We start from the raw sequence: 15,601 nt of genomic DNA, 5'->3' as shown, positions 1-15,601 counted from the left end.
TTCTCGTGGGTCAGGCTGCTGTTGGTCTGGCCATTAGAGGAAACTTCTTAATGCATAATGCTGCAATGCTGTGAATGTTTTAAGAAGTCAATCAGCATGTACTTTGTCACGCTGCAGACTTCTCTAGTTTTTATCAGTTGTGGAGACATTGGGCTTCCCTGCGCAAAGCTGTTGCTTTGTCTCAGGGTTGTACTTGTACACCTGAGTTTCACTCCTAGCGATGACCCTCGACGTGATAGATGGGTCATTTGTCACATTTGGCTCCCACTGACTTCATTGTTACCAACTCCATAGAACGAACTTGCAGCTGTTCTGTGGCACGAATACATAACGGCGACGAAGATTTTGGACGCCTTTCGTACATCATGCCAGATCTCATGACCCGCGCCACTGCCACCTACTCTATAGAGGCAATGCATAAGAGCGACCAAAATTTTGTATGCCGTACGTACTCAGTCTTGCTCAGTTTTTTTTACTTTATGCACATGCAATGTCACAAAGCAGAAAATATGGCGACTGCGAACAAAGTGGCCATCACTGAAATTTTCGCTCTACTTTTGTGCAATTAAAAGCAAATCTTTATTTGCGGCATCCAAGGGGTTTTGTTACTGCATTGGTCGGAGTGAGTGCAGCGAGGTTCGCTGAGGTGATATGGTGTTGTCCTACCCTGGGCTACAATGGAGGTTATTGGCTAGCTGCCCTTGTGGGAGTGGCCTGAAATCTTTGCTTGCATAGATCACCACAGTTTGTTGAACCTGCATTTGGTGGGGTGGGCTTTCCAAATGTCGTACGGCCTCTATGAAGAGATCTTCATCGACACGGCACTAAACCATGACTTCAGCCGCAGACTTCTCAAATTCAACTAAAAAAAATTTTAAATTCTTTTTTCAGACTGCCTAATTATGACATTTTTAATTAATCCTTCCATGTAAAAAAAAAAAAACGGGTCGGCGACTGTACTTTGAATGCAAGGTTGAACTTCAATATTGCAAAATTGTTAAATAACGAATTGCCAATTTTACCAATATTGTAACGTTGAGATTTAACTGCATTATGCCACGACATCTTGAATAAGAAGGTCATCCGCAGCTTGATGGCCGTTGTGTGGCTTGCTTTTGTATTACCACCTGCTGTTTGCAAAATGTTGCTGCTGCTGCTGCTGCCAGACCACATGTAGTGGTAGCAGAGTGAATGAAAGTGCACCCTTGTCCTCGCAGGTTGGTGCAGCTGAATGGTGCAGCAGCACGGGCATGCCCGACATCCCTGAGCCCAGAGCCTAAGCCCACTCTTCACCAGCTGATGCAGCAGAGGCACAGCACAGTGACCGTGAAGGAAGGACCCCCCCCCGTATATCCACCCCTGCAGTTTGGACGAGGCATGCACCGTCACCAGTGATGACACTGCAAAGTGGACGCACTTTGAGCACCACGGTGCAAGAACATCAGCTCTTCAAATGCCCCGGAGCCTTCCCTGCATGGCAGCCAAGAGAAAAAAAATTCCATGCTTCACTGCTTTCATATGCACCTTTTGTGCAGGAACCACACCATGTTTGCGGCAGAGCCTTGGGCAGTTTTACATCTAAGGGAAAATGAATTCCTCTACCACCATTCCCACACTGCGCAGGAGCAGGCATTACACTCGCTGCTTTTAGGTGCAGTTATTCACTCTGTCAGGGTTGCATTTTTTATAGTTGCTCTGCATTGTAGATCAACTCTTGTTGAATATGCTGGTCTCCTGCAGTTGCCAATCACTCACTTTTTATTGGGTGATTCTTTTTTTTTTTTTTCTTCACATTCTCAAGGGAGCCTAAGGCTGACAAGAAATGTGCTGTCTGCTTTGAAGGAGAGAACCAGCCTTTCCTTCAGCCTCAAAGTGCAGAGCAGGATGTTGATACACGTATAGCAGAGCAAGACAGTCCCCCCCTCTTCACTGCGACCAGGGCTGAGAATTCAGCCTGTCATCTCTTTGAAGGAGGTTGGCGTCTTTTTCTGTGACCTCTCTTCCTTTGCTCTGTTTTATTGGCAAGTTCGGTGCACGTGGTGAAGGGGCCAGCATCTCAGTAGATATGCACAGTGACCAGCAGTGCTCCGCTTTGATGACACACAGCCTTGTCGTTCCCAGTTGTCAATTAGCTGAGGCGTAGATGAACCACTTTCTTTCAACTGATGAAATCCTCCTCGCACAAGGGAGAGGAGCAGAGTCTTCCGTGAAGGTCGTGATTTTTAGCTGTCCCATTTTTTATCTGCGTCTCTTTCTTCATGGCACGTGACAGTGATGTTGGAGCAAGTGCAAGTGTTGACTGTCGTGTGAGTGAATGGCGGTCTACGTGAGAGGAGGAAGACTTTTGAGTGAGTGATGGTGTAGAGACATCATGGCCCCCCTCATTTTGTTCACCTTTCTCGTTTCTTTTATTGCTGCAAGCAATGTTTCTGGTGCTGTGGCAGCAGCAACTGGACATTTATTAGAGTGCTTGCTTAATGATGTAGAGAAAAAATGCAACTTTCTAGGTAATATTCGTACATATTTAATAATAAAAAGGATGCTGTATACAATTTCTGTGTGCCATGCTTTCTTTTCTTTTTGTAGCCTAACTCGTTCGCAGTTGAAGCGGGACCTGGAAAGGCCTTCCTTAGGCCACTCATTTTACCAGTGCACAACAGCAATGCTCCATGCAAACGAATGCCTACACAGCTACGAGCAAATAGCCTGTCTAAAAAGGCAATACAGTGTAGACCGCTTATAACGTAAGTCGCCGGAGTCGCGAATATCCGCACTATAAGCGGTACCGCACTATAAACAAAGCAACAATTTTCAAGGCCCGCACATGTGCAAAACATGTGCACCAAGCCACCACGCGTATGCGACAGTCGAGGAATGCAGCTAGAACATTTGCATTCAATTTACAGTTGAATCGCGTTAATTCGAACCAAATCACGCGGCGGCACCTCCGACCGGCATTGCTCCGGCACCGCCATAGAGTAAAAGCTTAGGAGAGACCCCTCAATGTCGCGAGCGAACAAAACAAAAAAACAAAAAAAAAATGCGGCAGAAATTTCACCCTCTCTCAAATGGCAAGGTCGCTGATTCTGCGTTGCGGCGGAACATGCGTGTACGCGCCAGCGTCTCAGCCACGCTACCGTAGCCATGCGTAGAAAATGGCAGTGAATCCTTCGTTCTCCTTTACGCTTCCTCTACTTTCTAGTCACGGGTTGACCTTGCACGCTGCGGCTACGGTGCAGAGGGAAGCAATGGCGCTGTCCCAGGCCGGCCAATGTGTGTAAAGCGGCAGTTTTAAACCGCGTTAGGGAAGTTAGCGGAGGTAGCCGGATAGCGAGTTTGCCGTACGGCTTATCGTGGGGCTTTGTTCAGGTATTTTATTGGGCTTTCTCGTTAGGTGGACAATGGTGCGGCAGGCTAGGAAGGACAGGGGTGATGACGAGCTGGTGCAGTGCGAGGAGTGCAAACGTTGGTGTTATTTGGACGAGACGCACTTCGCCAGTTTAGCCAACGCTGAGGAGGCTAGCTTCGCGTGCAGGTCGTGTGAAGGATTTAAGGGAGCTGTGCGGCGGATGGAAGGGGAATGGGCAGCCAGTGTGGAAGAGCTCAAAGGGGAGCTGAAGGTGGAGCGAGAGCGGCGAATTGAGCTCAAAACTCGGATCGGCGAGTTGCTTCACAGGGAGGGGGCCGAGGCCGTCCTGGTAAAGCGAATAGCTGGCGAGCTACAAGAAGAACGAGAAAAGCGGGTCGTGCTGGAAGAGCGGGTGGAGGCGCTAATGGTACAGGCGGCGCGTAATCCCGGGTCAGCTCAGGCGGGCGGCGGGGACAGCGCGGAAACTCAGGCAGAGGCATGCCATGAGAGCAGGGAGGGATGCCTAGGGGCCGTTGAACAGCAGGCGAGAGCCGGCGGCAACACGGCGGTTCCACAACTCTACAGCGAGGTAGTGCGGCAGGCTTCGGGGGGGAAGGGACGAACGGCAGGGAGCCCGTCGTCGCGTGTCAGTGGCGCACGGCGGGTGGAGAACCAGCTAGCGCGAACTGGAGGACGACAATCGCAGGGGGGAGGCAAACGTGTAGAGCGAAGGGTCCTAGTGGTGGGGGACTCCAACGTAGCTAGAGTTAAGGAGGGCGTCCTTACAACAGTGAAGGCAGACGGGCGGGTGAGGGTGGAGGCCCAGTCAGGGAAGTGCATGGTTGACGCAATGGCAAAAGCTCAGACGGTGGTATCGGACAACCTCGAGCATGAACATCTGGTCGTTATCCATGCTGGTCTCAACGATGTGCTGAAGGGAAGGAGCCAGAACCTAAACGGACAGTTAGAGGTTGGGTTGCGTAAACTCAGAGAAACCTCTGCAAATGTGCATGTGACCATATGCACAATCCCACATGTCCGGGGCCAGGCTAGCGGGATGGAATGGAGGGTGCTTGAGGCTAACCGAGTCATTAGGGGTCTGAGCAGACCACTTGGGTACGGCATAATGGAGGTAAACCGGGAAGTGTACGAGTCTGGCTCCCACCCTTTTGCACAGGATGGCATTCACTATAGTGGTGCCACGGGCGGGAGGGTAGGTAGTAGGATAGGGCGCCAAGCTACGGCTTTTTTGGGGGGACCCAGAGCCCTAAGACCACCAGTGTAGACGAAGACGGACCCAGAGAGGCCCCAAGATTCAAGAAACGTAGAATCGGTAGAAGAAATAGACGTAAGCACCAGGGGCAAGGTCATTCTGACATAGGGTACATTAACATGCAAGGTGGCAGGAATAGGCTGAAGTGGGAGGAGATAGACGAGCAACTAAGGCAAGAAAAGCTGATGGTATACGGGTTTGTGGAGACACGTCTTAGGGACATGGAGCAACCTCCCTGTAATCCTGACTATGCATGGGAATATTGCAATAGAACAGAGGGCAGCAGAAAAGGGGGTGGAATTGGTGAATTCATTCATAAAAGTATGAACTGGCAAAGGGTCAAACAGGAATGCAAGGAGCATTTATGGCTAAAAGGGAAAGTTGCAGGAGAGCAGACACTCCTTGGCTTTGTATACCTGTGGACAGGAGCAAATGCCAAAGAGGAAAACAAAAAAATGCTGGAATGCATATCAAGTGACATTAATGAGCTAGGAGAAGGGTGCGAGATTATTATACTAGGAAATATGAACGCACACATAGAAGACATGGACGGGTACACAGACTCAACAGGCAACATGATGCTGGATATGTGTGAAATGCATGACTTAGTTGTATGCAACAGTACTGAGAAGTGTGAAGGGCACATAACATGGGAGGTAGGGAGCCTGCAATCGACGATAGATTATGCACTAATGTCACATAGGATGCACGATAGGCTAAATGTAATGAGCATAGATGAATATGGCTCCAGAAGTCTAGGTAGTGATCACAAACGTATTAAGGTGAGTTTTAGAAGGGAAATGAAAGTAGGTAGGAGGCAAGATGAACAACCATGTGGGATATTTTACTCGGAAAAGCAGCTTGAAATAGCAACCCAGCAAATTGAGGAAGTAATTTCAGAGGATACAAAAACAGAATGGACATATGCAAATTTACCAGGGCTATTTGAGCTAAAGCTTACTAAGGTACGAGTCAGGACAAAAGGGAACAGAAGACGTTAACCCAAGAGCTGGTGGGATGAGGAAGTTAAGAAGGCCATAGAGAAATGTCAGGAAGCATCCAGGGAACACAGATATTCAAAGCAGAGGGGTGAACCAGAAGCTGATGTAGGCAGAAAATGGAATAACTTCTTAAACTGTAGAAGGGAAGCATCCAATTTGATCAATGAGAAGTCCAGAAGAAAGGGGAGCCAGTGGTTGTCAGAAGTAAACAAAAAGGATAGAAAAGCAGCGAAGAAATTTTGGAAACATCTCAACTCCTTGAGGTAATAAGACTAGCCTAGAGCAGAGGTTTATAGTTACAGCTCAAGGTGTTCAACTAGAGGGAGATGAGGCAATGGAACATATAAGAACAATGATGGCAGAAAAATTTAAAGAACGAAACATAGCATGTGCTCAACCAGGTGAGGATAGAGTAGTCAGTGCAGTGGCTCCACTGGCACAAAGCGAGTGGGAAAGGGCAGAGAAGAGGGTTCCTAGTAGCACGTCGACAGGTCCTGATGGCATCCCAATTATGTTGATAAAGACATTGGGCCCAAAATCTAAGAAAGCATTAAGAGAGGCAGTGAGCAAAATGATAATGGACGGTAAAGCCCCTGACGGGTGGAGACTGAGCAGGATGAGCATGATATATAAGGGAAAGGGGGACAAAGCCGACATAAACAACTACCGTCCCATAACAGTGACGTCAGTGGTTTACAGGGTGGTGATGAAGATTATAAAGGACAGACTGCAGGCATGGGTGGAGAGCGAGGAGGTGCTGGGGGAACTACAAAATGGGTTCCGAAAACAAAGAAGGTTAGAAGATAATCTGTTCTCATTGACACAGTGTATTGAAATAGCAGAAAAGGAACACAGGCCCCTATGGCTTGCCTTTCTGGATATCAAGGGAGCCTATGACAGTGTAATCCAAAAGGATTTGTGGGACATACTGGGCACTCTAGAGGTGGAAGATGGAGTAAGAAATCTTTTAAAAGATATCTATAAAAGTAACAAGGTGCTTATAAAATGGGAAAATAAGGTATCTGGGCCTATAGAGATACAGCAGGGGCTTAGGCAGGGGTGCCCTCTGTCACCTCTGTTGTTCATGCTGTATTTACAAGGATTAGAGAAAAAAATTAGAGAGGAGCGGACTTGGCTTCAACCTTTCCTATTTCAAGCAAGGAGAATGGATTAAACAGTCATTACCAGGACTGATGTATGCGGATGACATTGTACTTATGGCTGACAGCAAGGAAGACTTGCAGAGATTAATGGACATCTGTGGTAAAGAGGGAGATAGCTTAGGTTTGAAGTTTAGTAAAGAAAAATCAGCAGTCATGACTTTTAATGATAATCGGGGCAGCGAGCATAGGATACAGGAGGTTACGCTGGAGGTGGTGGATAAGTACAAATATCTTGGAGTGTGGATAAACAATGGGGCTGAGTACCTAACGAAACATGAAAAATATGTGACGGCTAAAGGTGGCAGAAATGCAGCTGTGATGAAAAATAGGGCACTGTGGAATTACAATAGGTACGAAGTGGTGAGAGGGATTTGGAAAGGGGTGATGGTCCCTAGTTTGACTTTCGGCAATGCGGTCCTGTGCATGAGATCAGAGGTTCGAGCAAGGTTGGAAGTTAAGCAGCGAGGGGTAGGTAGACTGGCTCTGGGAGCACACGGAAATACACCAAATCAGGGGGTACAGGGTGACATGGGATGGACGTCATTCGAGGGCAGGGAAGCCAGCAGCAAAATAGAATTTGAGGAGCGATTGAGAGAAATGGCAGAAAAGCGGTGGGCAAGGAGAGTTTTCAGTTATTTGTACATGAGGAATGTTGATACAAAATGGAGGAAGCTGACCATAAAACTGTCAATCAAATATTTGGACTGCAGGAGGGGTGCAAACCAGGAAACAGCGGTTAAGAAAAAGGTTAAGGAAACAGAGAGGGGTCTGTGGAAAACAGGCATGCAGACGAAATCAGCACTGGGAACATACCGAACTTTCAAGCAAGAAATTGCCAAAGAAAATATCTACGATAATTCTAGGGGAAGCTCTTTGTTGTTTGAAGCCAGGACGGGAGTATTGCGGACTAAGATGTACCGAGTCAAGTACCAAGGTATAGACACGTGCTGTGCGTGTGGAGAAGAAGAGGAAACGGCTGAACACCTCATACTTTTCTGTAAAGGGCTTAACGCTACAGTGCAAGGCAACTGGGCTGATTTTTTCAAAGCATTGGGGTTTAGGGACAGTGAAGGCAAAATAGACTTTAAGCGGGTAGAAATAACCAAACAGAGGTTATCTGATTGGTGGATAAAATCAAGGCAGGGGTGAAATTTCACCCACCACAAAGTACAAAATATGTTAATAGTCATGGCTAGGTGGCGTATGCCACCGCCCGGTTTAAAGGGTTCAGCCTCATCCATCCATCCATCCAATGAAACTGCCCACGCCGGCAAATGCCCGCTTTCCGATAACGGCAGAAAACGAAACTTCGGGGAGCTGGCGCCCGGCCGGCTGGAGCGGCGGTGCCTGCACGGCGGCAGGCGCGCACAGTGACAGTCGAAAGTGAGGGAGGGCGAGGGGAGCCACCGAAGCGGCGGAGTTGCCGAGGCGAAATCCGCTTGCCTGCCGCCCTCCTCCCTCACATTCCACAGTCTCCGCGTGCACCCTTCGCCGTGCCGTGCCGGCGCCGCCCGCTTCCTGAAGTTTCGTTTACTGCCGTTATTGTGAAGTGAGCGCTGGCTGGCATTGGCAGTTTCGTGGCCCTCGCTCGCAATGCGCGCCGTGATATTTCACAACTCGCACTCAAGATTCTGCTTTCAGGCTCACTGGCTATTCGTTCGCACCACGTGCCCTTCTCCTCCACTTCATCTCTCTTTCTTCCTCGAGCACTCCTTGGGGCGCCCGTTTGAGGGGAGCGTTCATCCTCTCCGCTGACTTCCGTACTCCCAGGCAGCCACACTGTAACCGGTATTTTGTTTCCCGCAACTGCACTATAAGCGATACATGTATACATGGAGTGCTATGGGAAAACTAACGGGAGTCTGAAAAGACTGCACTATATCCGGTCCTGCACTATAGGCAGTATGCACTGAAACTCAGCCGCAATGTGGCGCTGCGGTGCCCCGAGCCAGGAACCATATCTGTGGTTATGCCGCAGCAGACGATGCATGCTTGTCGCTCTGTTTCAAAGGTGTTTTGCGGTGTTCCCTAGATTTCTGGTTCTTCGTGTGTTGCAAGTGGTGTTGTTTGTTTGCAATATTGGTGCGCTGGAAGTTTCATCTACGAATACGCGCTGTATAGACTTGGAAAAGTACCCGCCTGAACACGTTGTTGCGTGTCGAGCCAGAATGGTCAACTGCGCGGTCTAAGGTTGCTCCAACCGGTCAAAAAACAAGCCCAACGATGAGAACTTTCAACCGATAGGCTTCTATGTCTTGCCTAGAGTCAAACTAGGTCAGTGTCTTAAGACAGCGGAGCTATCGTCAAGGCGCAGAGCTCTCTGGCTAAGCAGAATTCATCGCAACGACCTGGACGAATAGGCGACGCATTACCGAGTTTGCGGGGCGCATTTCATCACAGGTAAGCACGGCAGCGGCATTAAAGCTTAGTCGTCTTATGCGCCATTCTATGCGTGCAGCGCTGTAACTTACAATGGACTATATTTTTCAGGACGACCAGCTTATGTGATGGATGAGGCAAACCCCGACTGGGCGCCGAGCCTCAATCTCGGCTACAAGTCAACAACGCATGCTGGAAGAAGCGCCAGCGACAGGTGCGAATGAATTTTGTACGCCGTTAAACAAGTCATTATGAACCAATTTGTTCCAGGTACACGCGACTCAAGCAACGGAAGCGCACGAGTTCGGCAGCCAGTGCATTTCCATTAAAGCAACGACCGGGGAGCGCGAGCACAAACGCGGCGCTCATTGCTACAGGAACGGCGGCAGAGGAGAGTTCTTTCGGTACGACGGCGTTACTTCACGCTCATATCTTTTTACTTCGTTCATTCGCATTTTGCACTGGACGTTTTGCTTTATTAAACTGTATGTACTGCGTCCGTGTAGTTTAAATGCACGAGCCAGCACGCATTACTTCAGTGCACAACGTTAAAAAAAAAAAAGGAATGGGGCAGAGGTGCTGGGGGCAATGTTCAGTTTGTCTTCTTGCTTTCTCATAAATTAGTGTCCATTTCTTGTACAGGTGACGAAGAATGCCCCGCTTCAGAACAACCGACAGTGCAGCACCTTGCAGGTCATGCAAGTAAGCTAAGCAAAAATTTAGTCATTCGTACTTAAGCGAGTATGGAGCTCTGCTGGAGCATGGCATTTTCCCATTTATGCTTCAGTGTTATGTGCTCAAGGACGTTTGAACTTCGCCCATGAATTCTCACAGCTGATCCCATACCGCATTTGAAGCTGTTGACAGTGAAGGTGCAACATGTACAAAATGATTTGCAAATGGAGAAACCATTTAGCGAGGCCGTTCAGACCTGCACATGCAAGCAAAGCTTTTTGTTGCATCAGCTCCACTGAAGACTGCTTTTTTTCAACTAGTTTGTTTCTCCTCTGCACGTTCTCATTTTGCAGCTCCCGAGGAGCCTTCAAGCTTGGAATGTACAGCACTACAAGACAATGCAGCCACAGTTCAGTGCCACCTGCAAGTGGATCTGCAGAATAACCGTGCTTCTGCATGTGAGCATCACACAGTTTTGTTTCTGGGGCTTGCAAATCCCATTTTCCTCCATGTCTTTCCGATTTGGACCCAAGTGGTATGAACAGATGTAAAGAAATTAACGTACTTGTTTCAAACACAGTCCCTTAATGTGAAAATGTGTTAAAATATATAAAAAAGATCATTGTTGGTGTGGGTGTGTCATCTACAGTACATGTAATATGACCATTATGGGTGTGAAAAAATAGGGACGCATTTTTGCTTGCAGTGCCAGCTAATTAATTGTACAACAAACAATTCAGTCTGACGGGCACATTCAAGGTCCTACTTTATTAGAATCATAAAATCATCATGTAAAGGTGCTGAAATAAGCAACAGCATTATACATTCAGTGTTGACACCAGTGCTTTCCCTTTCATGCAGCCATCACACATTCAATTTATTGTGCAGGCATGACAGACAAAGAGGTGACAGCTGATCTGCTGTCAGCCCATATCTCTTCTCTGGAGGAAGAAAACCGCCGCCTTCAGCATGACCTGGCTAGTGCACACAGCCGCCTGGCAAAGGCCGTCCCTGGAGACAGGAATGTGTTCCGCAGCAACCCAGACATGGTTCTGTTTTACACAGGGCTGCCAAATTATGCAGTTTTAGAGGCTGTTTACAGCCTAGTTGAGCCTCATGTAAGGCATACATTACGAAACCGCCTGAACAAATTCCAGGAAATGGTCGTTTTCCTAATGAGGTTGCGGCTTAACCTCCCGTTGCAAGATCTTGCATACAGGTATTTGATTTGGGGCAACAGCCATACCTATATTCATTTGTATTAAGCTTGGTGCGCCAGGCAGAAGTGTACAGTTGAGTATGCAATAACTATGTTGTGCTGGTGAACTTTATTGCATTAGCTTAGATAAAACTTACTGAAGCATATAACAACTTGGCAGTTTTATCTTACAGGTTTGGCATTCACCAGTCTACAGTAACGAGGACAGTAGAAAGGTGGCTTGATGCTGCTTACATTAGGCTCAACAGTCTGATCAAATGGCCAGAACGTGAAGATCTGCAAAGAACAATGCCAATGGTATTTCAAGAAACATTTGGCAAGAAAGTAGCAGTCATTCTTGATTGTTTTGAAATATTTGTGGACAGACCTTCATCCATGGAACCTAGATCATTAACATGGTCCACGTACAAGCATGGGAACACCGTGAAGTACTTAATTGGCATCGCCCCGCAAGGTGTAATTACATACATATCAAGAGGGTGGGGCGGACGCACAAGTGACAAAATGCTGACAGAATTGTGCGGCATTCTTGACAACCTGCTACCTGGCGACTCTGTGCTGGCAGACAGAGGTTTCTTGATCTCTGATGCCGTGGGCATGTGTGGAGCGAAGCTGGAAATCCCAGCCTTCACCAGAGGGAAGCCACAACTTACTGCATACTCTGTTCAGGCCACACGTAGGCTAGCAAATGTTAGAATTCATGTAGAAAGAGTTATTGGGTTAGTCAGGAATAAGTACTCCATTCTCAAAAGCACTCTTCCCACTGAATTTTTGGAAGCGAAGGTGTTTGACGGCAGAAAAGTCAGCGCACTTGATAAGGTTGTATTTGTGTGTGCTGCGCTTACCAACCTGTGCGACTGTCGTACCATTTGACTGACATGTGTCCTTAGTGCAAAGCATGTAATAAATGTACAATACCATTTCCGCGATTTTGGTGCCCTCTTCAAATTAACACACTGGAAATGAAACCACTGTCGAGTGCAATGCTTCCCATCACACCTAATCATGTCACCATACTCTGGCTGTTGACAGTAGCAATATTTATCGTCCTGACTGCCTGCACTTTGCTCCACTACTGCTTCTTCAGCAGCAGTAGTCCAATAACGGAAACAATGTTCAGGCAGGAGAACTCGCTCAAAGTACAATGCACATTTATCCACGATTTTGTTGCATAACTCCTGATCAAGCATTACTCTTTCAATAAAAACATCTTTTTGTGTCCATACTACAAAATCGCAGTAGCTTCTTTTGCAGACAAACATCTGCATCATTACTTGCTTGAAGTAATGATGGTTTCTGAGCAGCTTTGCATCATTACCATCAACTACAAGGTATGATCGTTGCCGCTCTGGAATTTCATGAACAAGTGCATCTTTTGCAGAGTATGGACATTTTATCTCCACAAGGCCATCTCCACAACAATCGCAATGTACGAGGCCGTCAGGAGTTGCAGCCAAAAATGGGCGTTCTATGCTTATGTGGAGGCCAGACACTTGGCACTTAAAAGCCGAGATGGTGCTTCTGCATTGCCTCGACGTAAGCTGCCCTCGCAGCAGCTTCTTTCTTCTTTCCCCATGCAGTTGCTGCGGTCTGGAATTTGCAGTCCTCCGGGTAGCAGAGTCTTTTCAGCAGGCTCCTTGATGGCTCAGTCAATGATGTAGCAAACACCGCTCCTGCATTTGAAGCTGTGATGCGGCCAGTCCAAAACTGATGCCACTTCTCGGACGCAGACTGGGCCTTCGTCTGCTTCTCGATCAAAGCACACACCTGCAGGAAATTGCAATTTAGGTGCAAACAAGCACATGAATTTTTATCTTTTGGATTGCTTTTTAGTTTTGCTGTAATGCCTTAAAGATGCTTTAGATTCATGACAATATTTAAATTTAAAAAGTGCCCAGGCAGCATGTGCAGGTTTAGCATAAATTATCATTGTAAACAGATGTTGACACAGGGCTGCATGGCACATCACAACAATAACCTACACAATTAGTTTTTCTGAGCAAAATTTGGCTTTATGCAAGCTACAAAGAGAGCGAAACAATGAAGCTTACATCGGGCTCAATTGAGAGCTCCTCCAAGACCTCACGGCACTCTGCCTGTACATCGTCCCAGGAACTTGGGCACTGCTTCCTTCGCAGATTGCAGAGGAGCAGCTTGGGATACTTCAAGCCCAAGGGAATGTAGGGGTCAGCAAATTTTGGGTAAGCGAGAGAAGTGCTGGCCTGTCCTCAGATTTACTCAATGACGAGAAAAACTTTAACATCTCGTCCTCTCTGGGCTTGGGCATTTTAACACTTGGTGGGTCGCGGGGGCCAGCCTCAGTGTCGTCCAGGCGGCGTTTTTTCATCGCTGATTGGTGGATAAAATTAAGGCAGGGGTGAAATCTCACCCACCACAAAGTACAAATTATGTTAATAGCCATGGCTAGGTGGCGTATGCCACCGCCCGATTTAAAGGGTTCAGTCTCATCCATCCATCCATCCATCGACTGACAGGATGTTCGGTCCCCCGAACATGGATGATGATTGCCGCCAGTGCGATGAGACAACGGCCCCCCCTGCCCCATCCTCAACTGAGGGCACTATGTGTCAGGATGGACCTTGCTGGGCACTCTCGAGACTCACGGTGGACCGGGCTCTGACACGGATAAGTGCCCGTACAGCTCCGGGTCCTGATGACATGCCAGTGCGCCTGATCAAGTGCATAGGCGCTGACTCGAGGGAGCAACTTGCCAAGTTGCTCACAGCTGTAATTGATGGTGAACCTGTGCCTGAAGACTGGCATAAGGGCAAGGTGACTCTGATTCTCAAACGGGGGCGGAGATGCAAGTTCCATCCAGGACTACCGACCCATTACAGTCACCAGTGTGTTTTACCGCCTATTTGCTCGAGTAATCAAGGAATGGCTCAGCGCCTGGGCTGAGGCAAAGGGGCTATTAACGGAGCTGCAAAACGGCTTTAGACCGGGCAGGCGACTAGACAACAATTTGTTTGTCCTTACGCAGTGTGCAGAAATCGCACGGACAGAAAAGAGGGCGCTGCTGTGCTGCTTTCTCGATGTGGAGAAAGCTTATGACAACGTCCCACACTCGCCACTCTTCACTTGCCTGTCCGATCTTGGCATGCCGTCAAAGCTCTTGTTTACATTACAAAGGTTGTACAGACATAATGTAGTGACTATACAACTAGGCCCCGCTGTCTCGAAGGAAATTGCTGTCACTAAGGGCCTGAGGCAAGGCTGTCCCCTCTCGCCCTTGCTTTACATTCTGTACACATCAAGAATGGAGCGGGCACTGCTAAACTCGGGCCTTGGGTTCCGACTGAGGTTTAGTACGAGCAGTGCCAATGAGAACCACCGCCTCCCTGGCCTGGCATTCGCGGATGACCTGGTAATCATGGCAGAGAACAGAGAGGATCTACAGACCCTCCTCGACATTTGCCAGGTGGAAATCTCGCGCATCGGGCTATGCTTCAGTACCAGGAAGTCGGCGGTCGTCTGTCTGGCTGGAGGGCTTACTGATCCAGTTGTCCTGACTCTCGGGGGCAAGCCGGTGGCTATATGTAATGAGTACAGGTACCTCGGGGTCACTCTCTGTGCTGAGGCAGATAAATACAGCTTCCACGAGACCGTACTGCGGCAGGCGGCTCTTCGGGCGCAACGTATCCTCCGCCGGCGGTGCTTGTGGGGCTGTAACCGTTCCTGATGATCCGCGATTTATGGAAACTGGTTCATGTACCCGGCCTCACCTTTGCAAATGCAGTTACCTGCCTCTCACCAGCAACACGAGAGTGGCTGGAGCGTCAGCAGCGGGAGGCTGGGCGCACTGCTCTTGGATGCCATGGCCACGTAGCCAATGAGGCCGTGCAGGGAGATGTGGGATGGTCGAGCTTCGAGGCCCGGGAAGCTGCGAGCAAGATCGCCTACCGTGGCCGTCTCCTCTTCCTACCACGCACGCAATGGGCTCGCCGAGTTTTCGAGTATCTCTCGGCGACATGCATGCGAACTGACTGGACACGCCGGGTGTACCATATCGAGAAGAAGTACGGCTTCTTTGGTGAAAAAATCGAGGCCGACACTGCAGCCAAGTGGTCGATCGAGGTCCGCCAACGCGTGAAGGAAGCGGAAACCACCATCTGGAGCAAGGAAATGGAGTCGAAATCTACCCTTGAACTCTACCGGGGAAACAAACGAGGGATCAGTGGGGAGTGCTTCTATGACAACAGCATTGGAAGCAGCCTCCTGTTCGAGGCGAGGGCAGGGGCACTGCGCACTCTCGTATACCGTAGCCGCTTCCAAGACACCGGTATGTGCACCAAGTGCAGGCTCTGCGGGGCGGAGGCCGAGACGCAAGAGCATCTCATCCTTCGATGCGCTGGCCTGCAGACTGTTCCGGCAGAGGACGCAGATCTCCACTCGGGCACTCGGTTTTCAATTGCTCGAGGCAGAGGATGGAAACCACATCGCGAATGGCCACAACGTCGGCCGGACCTGCGCTGTATGTGGCCCCCAAAAAGCGACTGGACTGAGTGGTGGACCAGTGTG

At 48.7% G+C, this 15,601-nt stretch overlaps 1 protein-coding gene and 1 long non-coding RNA gene across 17 annotated transcripts in view; one reads left to right on the top strand and one right to left on the bottom strand.

The window, feature by feature from the left end:
• LOC119466381 (serine/threonine-protein kinase WNK1-like) overlaps window positions 1-2,552 on the top strand; it is a 420,835-nt gene extending 418,283 nt beyond the window's left edge. For all 16 annotated transcript variants that reach the window (XM_049657238.1, XM_049657241.1, XM_049657234.1 and 13 more), the window contains one exon: window positions 1,218-2,552. In XM_049657238.1, coding sequence (XP_049513195.1) covers window positions 1,218-1,395 — 178 coding nt within the window. In that variant the 3' untranslated portion in view covers window positions 1,396-2,552. The remainder of the gene's footprint in view (window positions 1-1,217) is intronic.
• An 8,065-nt stretch (window positions 2,553-10,617) lies between these two features.
• Window positions 10,618-13,210, bottom strand: LOC119466578 (uncharacterized). The gene is made up of 2 exons (XR_007463953.1): window positions 13,111-13,210; window positions 10,618-12,826 (listed from the first exon to the last, which is right to left on the bottom strand). It is a non-coding gene; the product is annotated as an uncharacterized LOC119466578 (long non-coding RNA).
• Between the last annotated feature and the right edge of the window lie 2,391 nt (window positions 13,211-15,601).

Source organism: Dermacentor silvarum, chromosome 10, assembly GCF_013339745.2.
Source record: "Dermacentor silvarum isolate Dsil-2018 chromosome 10, BIME_Dsil_1.4, whole genome shotgun sequence".
Taxonomy (NCBI): Eukaryota; Metazoa; Arthropoda; class Arachnida; order Ixodida; family Ixodidae; genus Dermacentor; species Dermacentor silvarum.
The sequence above is the reverse complement of the archived record's forward strand: the minus strand, read 5'-3'. Positions and strand labels throughout refer to the sequence as shown.